This window comes from Chlamydomonas reinhardtii, chromosome 13, assembly GCF_000002595.2.
Source record: "Chlamydomonas reinhardtii strain CC-503 cw92 mt+ chromosome 13, whole genome shotgun sequence".
Taxonomy (NCBI): Eukaryota; Viridiplantae; Chlorophyta; class Chlorophyceae; order Chlamydomonadales; family Chlamydomonadaceae; genus Chlamydomonas; species Chlamydomonas reinhardtii.
In genome coordinates, this window is record NC_057016.1 from 66,078 (window position 1) to 82,975 (window position 16,898).

At 66.5% G+C, this 16,898-nt stretch overlaps 3 protein-coding genes across 3 annotated transcripts; 1 reads left to right on the forward strand and 2 right to left on the reverse strand.

Moving 5' to 3' along the window:
• Positions 1-2: 2 nt before the first annotated feature.
• Positions 3-3,988, reverse strand: CHLRE_13g562400v5 (uncharacterized protein). Its single transcript, XM_043069197.1, has 5 exons — positions 2,973-3,988; positions 2,555-2,728; positions 2,320-2,391; positions 1,650-2,186; positions 3-1,285 (listed from the first exon to the last, which is right to left on the reverse strand). The coding sequence occupies exons 1-5, from the start codon at positions 3,657-3,659 to the stop codon at positions 1,070-1,072; spliced, it is 1,686 nt and encodes a 561-aa protein (XP_042917172.1). The 5' UTR covers positions 3,660-3,988; the 3' UTR covers positions 3-1,069.
• A 100-nt stretch (positions 3,989-4,088) lies between these two features.
• On the forward strand, positions 4,089-12,758 carry CHLRE_13g562450v5 (uncharacterized protein). The gene is made up of 19 exons (XM_043069198.1): positions 4,089-4,258; positions 4,368-4,512; positions 4,872-4,953; positions 5,317-5,434; positions 5,796-5,963; positions 6,396-6,536; positions 6,811-6,905; positions 7,098-7,260; positions 7,527-7,679; positions 7,888-8,004; positions 8,216-8,532; positions 8,783-8,924; positions 9,199-9,358; positions 9,544-9,695; positions 9,928-10,308; positions 10,549-10,803; positions 11,055-11,195; positions 11,350-11,540; positions 11,864-12,758. Exons 1-19 carry the CDS (start codon positions 4,169-4,171, stop codon positions 11,979-11,981), a joined length of 3,129 nt encoding a protein of 1,042 aa, XP_042917173.1. The 5' UTR covers positions 4,089-4,168; the 3' UTR covers positions 11,982-12,758.
• A 752-nt stretch (positions 12,759-13,510) lies between these two features.
• CHLRE_13g562475v5 (uncharacterized protein) lies at positions 13,511-16,838 on the reverse strand. The gene is made up of 8 exons (XM_001693602.2): positions 16,521-16,838; positions 16,387-16,447; positions 15,758-15,899; positions 15,422-15,487; positions 15,056-15,130; positions 14,673-14,753; positions 14,356-14,462; positions 13,511-14,010 (listed from the first exon to the last, which is right to left on the reverse strand). Exons 1-8 carry the CDS (start codon positions 16,759-16,761, stop codon positions 13,944-13,946), a joined length of 840 nt encoding a protein of 279 aa, XP_001693654.1. The 5' UTR covers positions 16,762-16,838; the 3' UTR covers positions 13,511-13,943.
• Positions 16,839-16,898: the final 60 nt, after the last annotated feature.

Sequence of the window (16,898 nt, forward strand, 5' to 3'; positions counted from 1 at the left end):
AGGTTACTTGCAGCCGATTGAACGCCTGAAGATGGCGGGATGTCACACCAGTTTACTGAATGAGCTAAGAGTCATTTACTAGCCCACGAGGCTGTTGTTATGAGTAGCAAGGTAGCGCCGTGGCGAGTGTGGGTGTGTGGGTCATCAAGTGACGAATGGAGTTAGGCAAGGTGTAGGTGCATTCTCGGACAGAGCGAAGTTGGGCAGTCCGCAGTCAGTGGTCATCAGTGTTGTAATCGCAGTGGTGTTCAACGTAGGTCTGTTTAGAAGCGGAGCTCTCGAGCTGTCACTGGCGACTTGAGAATGCAAGTCGGGGACAGTCATCTATGCGTTTACAACGCAATACAGTGCCCCCCCCCCACGGTATTAGGGCCATCCGTGGCATTCCGCTTCAATGCAGTGCCCTCCACAGGTGCGACATGCCCCCACGGTATTAGGGCCATCCGTGGCTCTCGCCAACGCGGCATCCCCACACGCGGACACGCCGAAGCAATGTGTTGAGTTGACGCCTAGAACAGACGACCACTCAGGACGGTGTAAGAGGAACAGAACAGATCTACATATACACCCTGTATGTACACTTGTAGCAGCTGCCCCGCAACGCGTCTACTGCTGGGGATAGGTTCTACAGATACTGCCGCCAACACGCCGTCTGCGCAGTCCTCCGTCTCAGCCCCAAACTGAACGGGCTCCGCCAGCAGCTAATGCGATTCCACCTACATCACCATCATCGCCAGAGTACTCTCGTGCAGCGCCTGTAAGCGGCCATGTCGCTACATGTACACGGTACGGCTGCAGGCTCACACACACACATACACCCACACACCCACCCACACCCACACCCACACACACCCACCCACACACACACACACACACACACACACACACACACACACACACACTGCAGCAGCCTGACCTGCCCGCGCCGCTCACACCCCCTCCTGCCCTAGACCTACATCCACTGCTGCTCCCCGGCTTGGCTCACGTCACCCTAGGCAAAACGCACCGGCATCCCTGCTATTTCCCCATCTGCACCCGCACCCGCACCCAACCCTCTGCCCCCGGCCCCTCAGGGTGAGGCCCCCGCCGCCGTGAGGGCCTCCACCGCGTCGTCCCTGCAGTCGAAGTAGGCCTGGTACAGCTCGCCCGCCACGTCCAGGGTGGCGGTCCATCGGTTGTTGCGCGCCAGAGCCACGCCCACACCCACACCGGGGCTGCTGCCGCCAGTGCCGGCGCCGGTGCTGGCATGTCCGCCGCTGGTGCCGTTGGCTGGCAGCACCACCGCCTGACGCGTTGGGTGGCGGGGCAGGGGGCGTCAGCGGCGCGGCAGCAGGCAGGGCATGGGTCAGCCGAGGCAGGGCAGGCGCCGTGCCCACCCCCATGTGCGGTCAGCTGCAGGCACACACAACACACCCTGCGCGCCAAGACGCACAAGGCAATGCACCGCTGCGCTCCCGCCCCGCCCTGCCCCGCAGCTTCCCAAGCCGTACACCTCTCCACCCGTCCGCCCCACGTCCGCCCCACGTCAGTCTGCATCCCTCCCGCGCTCTTCTCCTCGCTTAATTGCATTGGGTTCGGCTTAGCTTGCGCTGGTATCTACAACCCCACCCACAGCCCCCGCCCCGCCCCCACCCCGCTCCCCTCCTCACCCTGAACACGCCGTCCGAGGGCGCCTCCATGTCCAGGACCGACAAACACACCTCCTCGCCGCCCGCACCCACACCCGCACCGCCCTCGTAGCCGTAGCCCGGATAGCCGCCGCCGCCGCCAGCCCGCCCGCCGCTGCGTGCCGCGCCGCCCCTCCCTCCGTCCACGGCACCGCCCGCCCACTGCCCCGCCCCGCTGCCTGGGCCCTTGCGCTTGCGGCCGCGGTCCGCGGCCGCTGCCGCCGCACCCGCGCCCGCGCCCATGCCAGCACCATTGCGCACGCCACCCATTGCCACACCCGCCGCCGTCGCCGCAGCTGCTGCTGCCGCCGCCGCTGCGGCCGCCGCGCCCGGGGACTGCGCTGTCACCGGGGCAGCCAGCTCCGCCGCGGGTGTGCTGGTGCGGGCGGGGGTGCGGCCGCTGCGCGCGTCCCGGCCTCCGCCCCGCCCCGCCGCCGGGCCCGGCTGCGCCTGCACCGCGGCGGTGGCTGCGGCCGCGGTGTTGGGCCTCTTGACCGGCTGCTTCTTCACCATGTCGGCCTGTGTGCACACATATACACACACCCACACACATGAATATCTACATGTGCAGGATATGGGTGGGCTTCCAAGTCTGAATAATAACCTCGAGTGCGTCCACACACGCACGACATGTCAGCAGCTGCACACGCACCTTGTTGGCGCAGCGACCCGCCACGACCAGGGAGCCGTCCTGCTTCTGAGCGAACACCATTACATCGCCCACCTGTGCATCACACAGACACCACCGGGCCGGAAGGCGTGCGTCATGCGCGTGCTTGCATATGAGAGCGCATAAGTACCAGGTATACCCGTGCCTGAGAGCACTACGCCACCCCCCGCACTGCATCCCCGCCCCCCCCTGGCACCCTCCGGCCCGCCCCCCCCACCTCCAGTCCGTAGTTCCTGTGCAGCTCCCCCGCGCCCTCCAGCAGGTACATGCGGCTGCTGTTGTTGACCCAGAAGCGCCACTTGAAGGTGTAGGCGCGCCCCTCCAGGTCCGCCGCGCTGATGGTCACGCCGCTGGGCGCCTCCAGCCGGGGGAAGTACTGCTCCGCGATGGACTGCAGCGGCAGCACCAGCAGCAGCAGGAGGGGGTGACATTCATGACTAGCCCCAGGGTGGCGCGGAAGAGGGCCGGGGGGCACGGAAAGGCGGCGGCGTGCATGTGTCAAAGCTCCAACAGCTCCAACACGTGCAGACGCGGGGGCGCGACTTCTGCGCGGGCGCTACACCGGCCTTGTGCCCGACCCCAATGCACCCAGTCCCCCCTCCCTCCCTCCCGCCAGTGTCGCCAGCATACCGCACCTTGGGCACCACCACCCTGCCTCCGCCGCTGACGTCACTGGCGGTGAGGCTCTTCTCGAATATCACACTGGCACCCAGAGCCGCCATGCGCCCAGCCAGTGCCGCCGCCACAGCCTCCGGGTCACTGGGATCAGCCGCCGCCGCAGCAGCAGCAGCAGCCCTCACCGCCGCGTTTTCCTCGCCGCCGTCACCCACGCCGCCGCCGCCGCCGCCGTCATGCTCCACCTTGACGCCGCTGGCGCCGCCGTCAGCGCCGCCCGCAACCGGGTGCGCATGGTGCGCATGGTGGTGGTGGCCGTGGTCCACAACCGGCACGCCAGCGGGCTGACCCGCGGCCGCTGCAGCCGCTGCTGCTGCAGCTGCGGCTGCGTATGCGGCAGTGGGGTTGTGCAGGAACTGCATCTGCGCCGCCGCCGCGTCGCCGCCGCCCGGCTGTTGCGCCGTCAGTCCAGACAGCAGCAGGGCGGTGGAGGGGTCCATGTGCGCCAGGTGGGACATGCCGGACAGCGCCAGGCCGGACAGGGCAGGGTGCGGTTGGCCGGGAGCGCCCGGAGCCGGCGCGAAGCCGGCGGCCGCGCCGGGGTGGCCGCCCAGCAGTCCCGCCAGCGCGGCAAAGTTGGGCGGGCCCGCCCCGTCGCCCGCGTCACCCGTCGTCGGCAGCACAATGCCGCCAACCTGGTCGCCCATTGCCGGCTGGCTAGCTAGCAGCCGCTAGCAGCGGCGCAGGTGGCCGCTGGCCCCGGGCGCGCCGAGAGCACCGGGGGCAACTTTCCTCCGACAAATGCTCACGATGCCGTGCGCACGCCGAGAGTGTTCCGGCAAAGCTGCCTCGTATCACTGTAGTCCTGGGCGTGATCTATTGATACGCACCCTGCAACTTGGAAAAGGCTTCCGGGGTTGTTGTGGGGCCTCACCGAATGTCCACCAACGCACAGAAGGTCCCCGGGAACATGCGCTGCCTAGCCAGGTCAGGGCGACATTATACTTCACAGGCCTGGAGCTAACAAAGCGAGCTGAGGGCGTTTGCTTGGACTTTCGCTGACTTGGGATGAGGGTTATGACTCCATGCAATAGAAACTACGCCTGCTTGGCTTTGGTTATGTACGTGATGCTTTATATGGCGTGTCGATAGAAAGAAAGACACGGAGCGCGACAACACACATTTTCAGAGCGGACCGGGCTCCCGTCTCGCAAACATGGACGTGCAAGCGCTATTGCCGGTTCTAGGCGCGTGTTTGTCGCATGACCAAACGCACGTAAAAGAGGCGGAGCGCGTACTGAAGCAGGTACGCCAATTCGGCGAGCGGCGCCGCCAACTGCTCAGCCGGGCGCCGATCCCAAGAGATTATGCTTATTTTAGGTGTTTTATTGAATCTGGTTTGGACTGCCGCGCAGCATGAGCAATTGCCAGGGCAAGCTGTCCAGTTACTGCGCGTCGCTGCGGAGGACACTGTGGACGCGGGCATTCGCCATATGGCTGCTATCACGTTTAAGAACCTGGTGAAGCGCAGCTGGGAGAAGTCGGAGTCGCACGAGAGTGGTGAGCTGATGCGATGTCCCGCGCTCGCAGTAAAAGTGGCCAAACGCGTTGCAACGCCAGGGACATGGTCTAGTTGGGGGTGTTACTTGAGCCGCATGGACTGGCGGGGGCAACCGGTATGGCCATTCCACTTTTAGGGGTGTGGCGGGGCGGGGTGGAGGGGCTTCAGCCGGATGCGGGCTGGAGCGCGTGGCGGTGGACCTGCATAGGCCTGCTGTGGAAGTGACATTGCAGGTGGTGTTGTGGGGTACAGGCGCTGCGGTGCAGTGGTTGTGTGGAGGCTGCGGCCCACTCCAGCGCTTACCACGGCCGCGCTACCACCTGCCCCATCGGCGCCTCCCGCCTTGTTCGCTCTGCAGGCGCCGGCGCTGCGCCGCAGTTCGTGATCCCAGACGCGGACAAGGAGGTGGTGCGGCAGAATATCCTGGAGGCCATGATCAGGTGGGCAGGGGAGGGGCAGGTGGTGATGGGGGAGGGGAGGTTCTGCAAGGTGGAGGGCAGGTGAGGGTGGGCGGGTGGGTAGCAGAGCCGCACGGCACACAGTACAGGGCATGGCTGCAGGGCGGCGGCGGGGGCGGGGGCGGCGGCAGAGTTGTCGCTCCAGAGGCGCCAGGGGCCACAGGGGCAGCTGTTGCAGCTGCTGCTGCTGGGACACGTGACGTGGGACGTGCGGTGCGGCCCTGGGATGACGCCGCGTGAGGACAGCGGCACGGGACAGCGGGTGTGGCGGGGGTTCCAGGGGGCGGGGCCGGCAGCCACTGGCCCACCCGGCCTCCCTCCCGCTCCTGCTGCCCCCCTCGCCAGGGCTCCCCACACCATTCAGTCTCAGCTGTCCGAGGTGTTCAAAATGGTCATCTACTGCGACTACCCGGAGCGCTGGCCCGGACTCATGGAGGCGCTGTACGGCAACCTCGGCGCACAGGTGGGGGCATGAGGGAGGGAAGGGGGGGAGCAGGCAGGAGTGGGGGCGGCCGTCGTTGCAAGGCGGAGCGATGAGATTACAAGGGGCGCGGAGGCAGCCGGGCAGGTGCTAGTGCCCCAGTGCACTCGATGCTACTCCACCCATCCCCCATCCCTTCGCTACTCAGTACGCAACTCTTCACTCCCACCTGCTGCAGTGCCGCTGTTCCCTGTCCCCGAAGCTCTTACCATGTTCCCATTGCCGAACCTCTCGACCCCCCCCCTCCATCCACCCCACCCGCCCCGTCGGTAACGCTTCATGTTCCGCAAGATGGTCTACCGTCTACCACTTCCTTAACTAATCATGAATGTAACCCCCACAGGACCAGGGCCGTGTGCACGGCGGCCTGCTGGCGCTGCGGCTGCTGGCGCGCAAGTACGAGTTCCGCGACGAGGAGGAGCGCGCGCCGCTGGACGGCGTCATCACCACCTCCTTCCCGCTGCTGCTGCACATATTCAGGCAGCTGCTGGCGGCGCCGCCCAGCCCGCAGGTGGGCGGGGGGAGCGGGAGGCGGCAGGCGGCGCTGGGAGGGAGCAGGAAAGGGGTGGAGGGTGAGAGGAGGGCATCGCCGTCCATGCAAGATGGGGAGCGCGAGGAGGGGGTTGGAAAGAGTGATGCGGGAGAGATGTTTTGTGGGGGGTGGACTGGCGAGTGGCGAGATGCAATGGAGGCGCTGATGCGCGATGTTACGGACAGTGGCCGCTGGGGCGGTCCTGGACGGCCTGGTCAGGGAGTAGATGGAGGTGGTCGGGGGGCGGCGGGTGCGCTCGTGCGCAGAAGAAGCCGAGGAGCGGTGCGGGACCGTGGCTGTGCAATTGCAGCCGCAGTTGCAGCCGTAGAGCCGCGCAAGTGGGCACCTTGAGCACCGCCGCAGAGGGCCACAGCAGTCCCACATTACCCTGCCGCCGCACCCCTCCCCCAGGTGTCTGGCTACATCAAGCTGGTGTGCAAGACCTTCTGGAGCGCCACCTACATGGGGGTGCCGGCGGCGCTGCTGGAGCGGGAGACGTTCGCGGGCTGGATGGGCGCCCTGCACACCGCGCTTACACAGCAGGAGCCGCCGGTGAGGGGGGGCGGGCTGGAGGGGAGGGGGTGGGCGGGGGACACGGAGGGGGAATTGATGGGGGCGGCAGGGAGAGGGAGGGAGGGGTGGGGAGGCGATGCGTCGGGCCCGCGGCTCCCCTCTAGGATAAAGGCTGCACCGGCATTCAAAACAACCCCCTCCGCTTATCCTCCGTGAGGCAGTATGTTGCGGAGCGGGCGGTACCTCATCTCTCAGCCCCCCTGCACCTCGCCCGCACCCGCACCCGCACCTGCACCTGCACCTGCGCTCTCAGGAGGTGGCGGCTCTGGACGCTGAGGACCGGCCCGCCGCCCCCTGGTGGAAGGCCAAGAAGTGGGTGCTGCACATCACCTACCGCCTGTTCAACAGGTGGGCGCCGCCAGGGGAGAGGGGGCGGGGGCGGGGGCGGGGGTGCCGGTGGGAGGGCGGGGGTGCGGGCCGTCCAGGGCCGTGCTGGCCTGTCGGCGTCTCGGGAGCAGCCAATTGCGTGTCACGCACGACTGCTGCTCCCCTGCGTCCCCTTACCATTCCTCCGGTCGGTGTCTGCTGCGCCGTGTGCAGGTACGGTCAGCCCAAGCACTGCCGCGAGGGCACTGAGCGCCAGTTCGGCGACCTGTACGCGGCGGAGTGCATGGCGCACTTCCTGGACGCGCACCTGGGCCTCATGTCGGCGCTGGCCTCGGGCGCCTACTTCAGCCCCCGAGCCACAAACATGCTGTTCCAGGTGAGGGAGGGCGTGAGGGAGGGATGGGGGCGTGTGTGAGGGGCATGTGTGAGGGCAGGGGGGAGGGGTGCGTCGGGGTTGGTTGGATGGGGCGGTGGGGTTTGGAGCAAGGACGGAGCCGTCGTGAAACGACCCAGGCATATGCCCGTGCAATGGCACAAACTTTCCCTGACATCACTCCGCACGCCCAACGCGCCACCTAAACCTGCCTAAACTTGCTGCCCCCTCTCCTCCGCCCACCCTTACCCCGCACCCTCCCCCCCCAGTACATGAGCCACGCCGTGAACATCCCCGCCGCCTACAAGCGGGTGGGCGGCGCCTGGGACGGGCTGCTGCACAACGTGGCCTTCCCGCTCATGGCCTTCAACGACGAGGACGCCCGGCTGTGGGCCGAGGACCCGCAGGAGTACATCCGCAAGGTGGGGGCAGGATGGCGGGGGCGGGGTAGGAGCTGGGGGCAAGGGGAGGCAAGGGAGTGGTGCGGGTGGGGCTTGCGGAACTGAAAGCAATGCAATAGAGCGAGGAGCAGAGCGCGGCCTTCTCTACATGAACGGCTACCACCCTCCCAGTGGTTCTGGTTTAGTTTGGGCTGGTAATCAGAAATCCCCTCCCGCCCCCCTTTCACAGGGCTACGACATCCTGGAGGACATGTACAGCCCCAAGACCGCCGCCGCCAACTTCGCGCACGACCTGTGCTCCAAGAAGAGGACGCACCTGGACGCCTTCATGGCGCTGGTGGCGCAGGTGGGGGCCAGGGGGGGGACAGGGGGGGGGGCTGCGGGAAGAGGGGAGGGAAAACGCGGGCGGGGGGCCAGGCAGGCAGGAGGGCTTGGGTACGCCATCCATGAAAAGGGGAAGGCAGGGAGCATTGGGGAAGCAGCTGGTGCCCTCACCGCCCACACGCCACAACCCACACCCACGCCCATGTTACCGCCTCGCCCCTCGCCCACAACAGGTGCTGCAGACCTTTGCCCGCGCCAACGCCGCCGCCGCCGCCGACCCCGCCGCCGGCCCCACTGCCGCCGACGCGCGGCGTGTGGACGGCGCCCTGCTGGCGGTGGGCTGCCTGGCACCACTGCTCAAGCACAAGAAGCCGTACAAGGAGCAGCTGGGGCCCATCATGGCCACCTACGTCATGCCCTGCTTCGCCAGCCCGCACGGCCACCTGCGCAGCAAGGCGGTGTGGGTGAGCGGCGTGTTCTGTGACACCTCCTTCCCGGACGGCACCAACCGCGGCGCCACCTACATGGCCTTCTTCGAGGCGGTGGTGCGGTGAGCGACGGCGCAGGCAAAGGGAGGGGGGCAGGCTTGAGGGTAGGAACTACAAGCCCAAGGTGGGAGGGGTAGGCTGGGGGGCGGGGGACTGGGGGCTGCTCGGGTGCTGGTGCGGGTGGGTCAGTGCGTGCAGTCAGCCCTGCGCGTGACTCTCATGGGGCAGTAGGCCAGGCCGTGCGACATCTGCCCCTCCCTCTCCTCCTCGCCCTCTTCTGACCCCCTCCTCCTCCTCCTCCTCCTGCTGCAGCTGCCTGGGCGACCCCGAGCTGCCGGTGCGTGTGGACGCGGTGGTGTCGCTGCGGCACTTCCTGGAGGAGATGGAGGACGTGGAGCCCGTGGCACCCGCACTGCCCGCACTGCTCAACAGCATATTCGGACTCATGAACCAGGTGGGGGCGGTGGGGTGGGTGGGCGTAGGTGGGGGCGGGTGGGTGCGGTGGGGGTGGGGGTGGGTGGGGGCGGGGGCCTGCGCGAGGGAGGTGCTTTTATGTGGACGCTGGACAACAGCACCAGGTGCAAGTCGAGTCAGTTCACAACTGGTCCGGGTAGAGCGTGGACTCCGTCGAGGGTGGGGAACTACCACCGTGCCACGCACACACGTCCTTGCCTTTCCCTTGCACCTCCCTCCCCCTCCCCCTCCCTCCCTCCCCCGTCGCCCTGCAGGTGGACAACGAGGACCTGGTGTTCACGCTGGAGGTGCTGGTGGACAAGTTCGGCGAGCAGATCGCGCCCTACGCGGTGCAGATGGCGCAGCAGCTGGCGGGCGCATTCTGGAAGTACGCGGCGGCGGCGGACGAGGACGCCGAGGGAGACGACGACGCGGGTGAGCGTCAAGGGAGGGCAGCGGGCGGGGGGGCACAGCAGGTTGAGGGTGGTGGTGATGGTGAGGGTCGTGCGGCAAATCCTTCAGCATGAGGTATCACGGGGCTGGCGCACCTCCACACCTCCGGCCTCACCCCTGTCCACTCCCGCCCCAACGCCCGCCTGCCCGTTCTCACCCCCCTGCAGCCGGCATCGCGGCCTTCGGCTGCATGCGCGCCCTGAACACGCTGCTTGAGAGCTGCAGCGAGGCCCCGGCGCTGGTGGGGGCGCTGGAGGAGGTGCTGTACCCGCTGCTGCACCGCATGCTGAGCACCGAGGGGCAGGACGTGTTCGAGGAGGTGAGGCGCAGGGGAGGCAGAGGGGCAGGGGGGGCGGAGGCAGAGGGGAAATGGAGGCGGAGGCGGGGCAATGGCCGCAGCCGCAGCCGCAGCGGGTCATGGCGGGATGGGCGGGTGGCGCACGTGCACGCGGATGGTCCGCATACCCGCTGTGCGCGCCCTCTCGTTGATGCACACCCGACTCACCCCCTACCCCCATCCCCTGCACCTCCCCCCCCCTTGCCGCCTTCAGGTCCTGGAGATGCTGTCCTACCTGACCTACTACGGCCCCTCCATCAGCGAGCGGCTGTGGGGGCTGTGGCCGCAGATCGAGGCGGCCGTGAACGAGTGGGCGGTGGACTACTGGGAGAACATCCTGGTGCCGCTGGACAACTTCATCTCCCGGGACACGGAGCGCTTCCTCACCTGCACCGCCCCCGACTACAAGGCCAGCCTGTTCGGCATGGTGCGCGGGGCGCTGCAGGGCGACTACGGCGAGCGGGACGTGGTGCCGGCGGCCAAGCTGCTGGAGGTGGTGCTGCAGAACTGCCGGGGCCGCGTGGACGCCTGGGTGGGGCCCTACCTGCAGCTGGCGCTGGGGCGACTCAACACCGCCACCAACCGCACACTCAAGGTACGGGGAAATGTAGGGGGGCGGGAAGCGGGGGCCGGCGGGGGAGAGGGAGGCGGGCAGGTGGAGCAACGGGGGCGGTAACGATGAGGCGGGACTGGGACCGGGCTGGAGATACTCCGCATGCGGCAGGGCGTGTGCGGTGCTGTAGGGTCCCTCACGGACTACCTGGGGCACTTTCCACCCGCCTCGCCTCACCTCACACACGCCTGCCCCTCCCCTCTCCCCCCCCCCCTCGCTCAGGACACGCTGGTGCTGGTGGTGGCCAACGCGCTGTACTACAACGCGCCGCTGGCCCTGGCGGCGCTGGGCCAGATGGGCGTGACGGGGCAGTTCTTTGGCGCCTGGTTCACGGCCATTTTCGCGGTCAAGAAGTCTGGCAAGCCGCGGCACTTCCGGCGGCAGCACGACAAGAAGGTGGCGGTGCTGGGGCTGACCTCGCTGCTAGCGGTGCCGGATGAGGCGCTGCCGGCGGAGATCAAGGCCGGACTGCCGCAGGTAGGGGGGGGGAGGTCAGAAAAAAGGAGAGGAGGGCGGGGCAGGACAGGGGCAGTGTGTGGGGCTGAATGGTTGGTTGGGGCTTGGCTGGGTCTCGTCGTTTATGGGCAGTCGTTGTGCTTGCCATCACCCAGCGGCCCGCACACACACTGGCTGTGCTTCGCTAGTTCGGCTTGGTCTGGGTTAGTTTGGGCTGGCATCTACAACTCCCAATCCCCCCCCCCACACCACCAACACCACCCCCGCCACAGGTCCAGGCGGGTGTGATGCGGCTGCTGATTGCGCTCAAGGAGCAGCAGGCGGAGGCGGAGGAGCTGGCCAAGCAGGGCGGCAGCGACGACGAGGCGGAGGACGACGACGCCGACTTCGGGGAAGAGGACGACGACGACGAGGTGAGTCCGGCTGAGCGCAAACAACTCGAATGCCAGATGATACGGGTTGCTTTTGGTGTTCGCTTTCTGGAAGGGCCGGCGTTGAGGCACCAGCGCAACAACCGCGCACCCGCCCGCCGATTTACCTACCCATCACCCGTATGCCTGACTGCAGGAGGATGAGGAGGTGACCAAGGCCCTGCGGCGCGGCGCGCGGGCGCTGCTGGGCGAGGGCAGCGAGGACGGCGACGAGAGCGACGACGAGTTTACTGACGACGAGGAGGTGCACACGCCCATCGACCCCGTGGACCCCTACGTCTTCTTCGCGGATGCACTGGCCGGCCTGCAGGCGCACATGCCCGCACGGTGCGTGGGCAGGAGGGGCAGGAGGGTGGAGAGGAAGGGAGGGAGGGGCTGGTGGTGTGGCCACCCGTCAATGCTGAGACATATCGGCCGCAGGGCCTATGAGCAGACCCATGACTCATTCTGACGGGGCGGTGGCAGTGGCATGTGGTGGCCTGAGTGCCGCACATGAGGGGCTCACGGAGTACGGGCTGCCGATGCCTCATGGAGCGCCGGCGCACCCTGACGTGCTCCCTGACCGCCCTCCCCCGCGCCGCCTCTCCCCCGCTCCCCCATCTACCAATGCCTTAACTAAACATGAATGTAACTCCCCCTCTCCCCCTCAGGCACGCTGCGCTGCTGGCGGCGTGTGACGCCAACACGCAGGCGGCGCTGGGCGGCATGGTGGCCTACGCCGCGGAGATCAAGGCCAAGCCGCCGGCAGCCGCGGAGGGGGGCAAGTAAGGCATGGGAGGCGGTCCGTGTGAGCGCTGAGGGCTGAGTGTGCTGGTGGCGGCAGGAGGCATTGCGTGTGCGCATGTGTGAGATGTCAACGATAGGTCTATTCAGGCAGAGCGGGACGCGGGCGATGGCAGGAGACTGCCAGGGGAGGCCAGGCAGCAGTCATGTGTTGACCTGAAAGGCGGGGCATTAGGAGCGACAGCGTAGATCTATTGGTGAGGTGCATTAGTAAGCAGTGCTACCGAGGCGCAGGGCATTGACGTCTGTGCGCGGTGTTATGAGCGGGTATGCAGAACGCATGCGGGATGAGAGTGAGAGTGAGAGTATGCACGAGTGCAGCCGAGTGAGACACAACAGGGCAGGTGGGCAGTGTGCGGCACAGGGAGGCAGGGGCAGGCACCCCTGCGCGGAGGGGTAGGTGCGACCTTGGGTGCGACGAGTGTGTGTGGGAAGGAGGGGGTCATCAGTGCGCAGCCGTTTATCCTGAGGCTCGACTGCAACCGGTAGTGTGGACTGTGTGCTGCGATGTGTGGGGCGCTGTGTGGTGGGAAGGTCCCCGCGGGGTATCGCGCGCGTGCCCAGGCTCCGGCCGGCCCCGGATGCAGCTGCGCGCTGTGTGGAGGCGGCAAGTGCAAGGGTGGGGTAGGAAATGGTGCTGGGTGGCGGAATTGGAATCGACTAGGGTACTGGTGGCGATGTAAGGCACTTGGAACCCGCGAGATACCCGGAATTACTGTGCAGATATCGCAACCCATGCATTGATTGTAACTGTAGTCTGGCGTTCCTGGTCGACGGTGCGGAACCAACCACTTCTTCGAATACGGTATATCGGTCGTGTGGCTATGGGGCGTGCGGCGTGCCTGCGCACAGTGCCTTGCTCTGCCATAACCAGCCATCACCATGCAACAAACATCAGGGTCGCATGCAATTAAAATGCCACACCTGTGTTGCTCGGAGGCCCCACCGCCTCGGTCCCTGTGCCCCGGCAAACAAGTGATATCTGCGCGCCAGCACGTGGGCTGACTATGCGACTGCTCACACGACGCGGCGACGAGCACAGCCCCCTCCTGATGGCGTTCCCTCCTGCAACCCCATGCACTGTGCCACTGTCGCACGGCAATGGACATCGGCGCTGCTCCAGTGCTCCTGGTGAGATGCCCCTGAGGCAGCTGTGCAAGGTCCGAGACATCGGCTGTGGACCGCTGCGGCCATCGGGCCATGCACCAGCACCAGCAGGGGCGAAAGCTGCCAGGCTGATTGGCACGCGCCCAGTCCACGCATGCGCATGGGTGCCACCGACCCTCACCGCCTTGGCTGCATGATCTAATGCATGTGTGGTGATGAGGTGGTGCGCACGTTGTTTGCGTCATTGGTGCGTATTTGGCCTGTTGCCAGCGGTTCCCCTTGCACTGACGTCGCCTGGGTCTCACCCGTTCCGTGCGCAGGCAGCAGCAGCCACGAACCACGCTGAGCCATGTCGCGGTGCGTGTGCCAAGAGTAGGACCCATCCGCCTCACCTCCCCACCACCTTCCATACAACATGGTTACAAACATAGCCCCCACCGGATCCCCGCCGTCGACCCAGCCGTTCTGTTCCTCGCCCCCTTCCAGTAGCAACCTTTCCAACCTGCTCCCCCGTTTCCAACACTGCACACACACGAGCACTATCGCCTGCCCCCTGCCCCGCCGCCGCAAAGCCCAAATTTGCCCGCACACAACCTGCCGAGGCCCCCCACTCACCAACACAGCAACCCATCTACTTATGCCGTCCGAGCAATCCGCCACCTGAGCCGCCTACCGTACATCGCAGCTATACCCGCGCCGCAAAGCGCTGCGGAGTGCCGCAGCCGCCCCTGCAGCCGCCAGCCCCTTCCACACCGCATGGCGTGGACGAAGGCGCCTGCCTCCGCATGCGCTCTCCCCCGCCACTGACCCCCGCTACATCTACAGCCTCCCGTGTACGACCTACACAATGCCGGCGGGCAGGCGCACAATGCCCGACCCTTCCGCGTACGACTTGACGTAGTAGAAGCTGCACGCAGAGAGGGGAGGGGCACAGCGCGGGCCGGAACATGTCAGTCCAGGCGGTGGCCTGGGACACATATGCCTAGCTCACATGCACGGTGCCGCATGCACCCCACTGAACTGCCCCCTCACACGGGTCCACCCCCTACACGCATACGACCATCGCCCTTTGCAACATCCCCATGCGTTTTCTACTCCTCATTCCCACATCGGATGACGTTATCTCCCGCCCCCACCACCTATGGAGCCACCCTGACAGCAGTCACGCCTGCATCCCGCAGCTCCCAACTGCCCCTCCCCTCCCCCCTCCACCCCCGCTGTCCTCCTCCCTCCCCCCCTGTCCCCCACTCACCAGAAGTCCGCCAGCACGAAGGTCTGCACCACCTCGCTCACCAGCACCATCACCGGCCACAACCCGCTGCCCAGGGCCTGAAGCAGGTACTTGTTGCCCTCCAGGATCTGTGTGCGGGGGGAGAGGATTAGTTAAGAAGTGAAGGCGTAGCCAGGAGCAGTAGTGTAGCATTGATACATTAACGAGTTGAGTTGTCGGGGCCTGGTGTTAGTTGTCCACCACCAACAGCAAGTGCTGGCTGCCAACGGAAGTAGAACCAACCCGCACACCGCCTTCGCCCTGCCCCTCCACCCCCCTGCCAGACCCCTCAACCCCACCTGCAGGATCCAGTGCGCGCAGCTGAGGAACCGCGACAGGCCCAGCGCGAACACGTAGTGCGCCGTGAAGCGCTCCACAACCTGGAGGGGGGCGGGGAGGGGCGGGAGGGCGACAAGGGGTCTAACAGGAGGTAGTGGGCAAGGAGAGGCAACAGCACAGCATGCACCTTGTGCAGCTGCCATACCCGTAGACGAGGGGTTGGAGACACAGGCCGGGCTGACGAGGGCTGTGCAGCACGGGTGTGTGCTGGTGCGCATACTGGAAGCGGGGCTGGGTGCCCGCCCAGCACCGCCCACGCGCACTCCCTTGCTCACCCCACCCAAGCCTCTGCCCGTCACCCTCCCCTCCCCCCAATACCCAACACCGCCCTGCCGCCCCCCACCTTGGCCTTCTGCATCATGCGCAGCTGCGGGTACACGGACACGGCTTCCAAGTACACGCAGAAGGCCCAGAACACCTGGCAGGGGTGGGAGTGGGAGTGGGGGTGGGCTAGGGTTTAGTGACTTACCATTCCAACTCAACCATGACTGGTCCAAGCGGGGGCTGCCAGGTGGGAGATGCACACGGGTAAGTGAGGTCCGTGGCGGAGGCATGTTGACGCTGGGCCCGGTGCGTGCCGCAGCCAGTGTGCGGGGTCTCTCCCCCCTCGGCTGCACAATTGCAGCTGCACCCCCAGCCGCCCGCCCTGGGCCTGCACCCGCACCGGCGTTGTGCCCCGCCCTGTGCCCCGGCCTGTCCCGCCCCTCACCCTGAAGATGTAGTAGTGGCTGGTGGAGGGCTTGGCCACCAGCGCCAGCAGCGCGCAGGGGATGAGCTGACAGGGGGAGGGCATGGGGGGACGAAGGGAAGGACCAGGGGTCAGCCGCCGTCAGCTGACACGCGGGCGCCAGCGGTTGCGCCGCGGTGTGCGCTCACCCCCGCGGCTCCCGCTGGCATCGCCTTTCCAACTTCCAAGTCGCCGCCTCCCCTGCACCATCCACTCCCACGACACCCCCCGCCCCGCATGACTACCCCAAAAGCATCCCCCTATCCCGCCGACTCCTCTCCAGGGCTCTGCCTCCCCATCCACCCCTCCCCCACCCACCACTACGTAGAACTTGATGATGTCCTGTTCCTTCTGGTAGGTCATCTTCATGTCGGTGGCCGTCATGCAGAACACCACGCCCAGCGTGGCCGCCAGCGTCAGGGCATCCAGCACCGTGTGGATGTCGTACTCCATCATGAAGCTGCAGGGGGGCAAAGGCGGGCGGGGGTGAGCAGGGGGGAGAGCAGGGGGACAAGGGTGACAAACGAGTTGGCGCATGAAGCGGGAAGGCGATAGGATGTGGGGGGCGGGTCCGGGTCCGGGTTTCCAGTGCACCGCCGTAGAGACTTGAACCGTCCAGGGGAGCCCCTGGAGCAGCCCGTGAGGACGTGCAGGTCCATGGCCCCGCAGCGGCAGCCCACACCAGCAGCAGGTGCCGGCGTGCTGCCTCGGTGCGGCCCACGGCACGGGCCTACGGCCTGGCTCCCCATACACAACACCTCAATAGGCTAGATACAAGCCCCCGGGCCCCACACCGCGTGCCTCTGCATCCAGATCACGTCACCGCTCCAAGCACCTATACACCCCCTCGAACCGTTGGTTTGGCCAACGCTCTCGAACCGTCCGTGCCCCCGCAGCAGCCCGTTCGCACCCCGCCTTCCGACCACCGACCTCCCCCCCACGCACACCTGCAGAACAGGCGCACGGCCAAGAAAGTGGCCGTCAGCAGCTGCGACTGCAGCGACAGACCTGCACGCAGGCGCCACGGTTTACGGTGAGTGCCGGGACAGCGCGTCTCTCGACGTGGAAATTTAGGTCGCACCTGCTACCGAGCGCTTCTGCTGCAGCTTGTAGCCCAGGACGCCGATGCCAACGAAGTGCGCTATCTCAGCCAGCACGAATAGCGTATCATGGTCCTTGATGGTGCGCCACAGGATAAGCAGTAGCATCACCGCACCGCCCACTCCGAGCCCCAGTTTGGTGCCCGCTGGCCGCGACTTCACCCATTGCACCACTGCCACGACTGGATCTTTAGCCTTTCCGAGAGTATCGTCGCTGCCCATGGCTTCAAAGCTCGTAGGCTAACGAAGATCGAATTCGGGAGTTGCAAGAGCAGGTTTGAAATGGGCTTGATGTGTTCCGGGGCAGATGAATTCTATACACAAGCATGCAGCAGGGCAGCAGTGGTCAATCAGAGCGC

Bases quoted from the DNA above. Each gene is read 5' to 3' on its own strand.
- CHLRE_13g562400v5 (XM_043069197.1), bottom strand. From the start codon at position 3,659: ATGGGCGACCAGGTTGGCGGCATTGTGCTGCCGACGACGGGTGACGCG. The intron at 2,729-2,972 runs GTGCGGTATGCT...CTGCCGCTGCAG, and splicing joins GCAGGGTGGTGGTGCCCAAG to TCCATCGCGGAGCAGTACTT. The intron at 2,187-2,319 runs GTGCGTGTGCAG...GTGTGCACACAG, and splicing joins CGGGTCGCTGCGCCAACAAG to GCCGACATGGTGAAGAAGCA.
- CHLRE_13g562450v5 (XM_043069198.1), top strand. From the start codon at position 4,169: ATGGACGTGCAAGCGCTATTGCCGGTTCTAGGCGCGTGTTTGTCGCAT. The intron at 8,533-8,782 runs GTGAGCGACGGC...CTCCTGCTGCAG, and splicing joins TTCTTCGAGGCGGTGGTGCG to CTGCCTGGGCGACCCCGAGC. The intron at 9,696-9,927 runs GTGAGGCGCAGG...TGCCGCCTTCAG, and splicing joins GGCAGGACGTGTTCGAGGAG to GTCCTGGAGATGCTGTCCTA.
- CHLRE_13g562475v5 (XM_001693602.2), bottom strand. From the start codon at position 16,761: ATGGGCAGCGACGATACTCTCGGAAAGGCTAAAGATCCAGTCGTGGCA. The intron at 15,131-15,421 runs GTGAGGGGCGGG...CACCCCTGCCAG, and splicing joins GCCACTACTACATCTTCAGG to GTGTTCTGGGCCTTCTGCGT. The intron at 14,011-14,355 runs GTGAGTGGGGGA...CTCTGCGTGCAG, and splicing joins TTCGTGCTGGCGGACTTCTG to CTTCTACTACGTCAAGTCGT.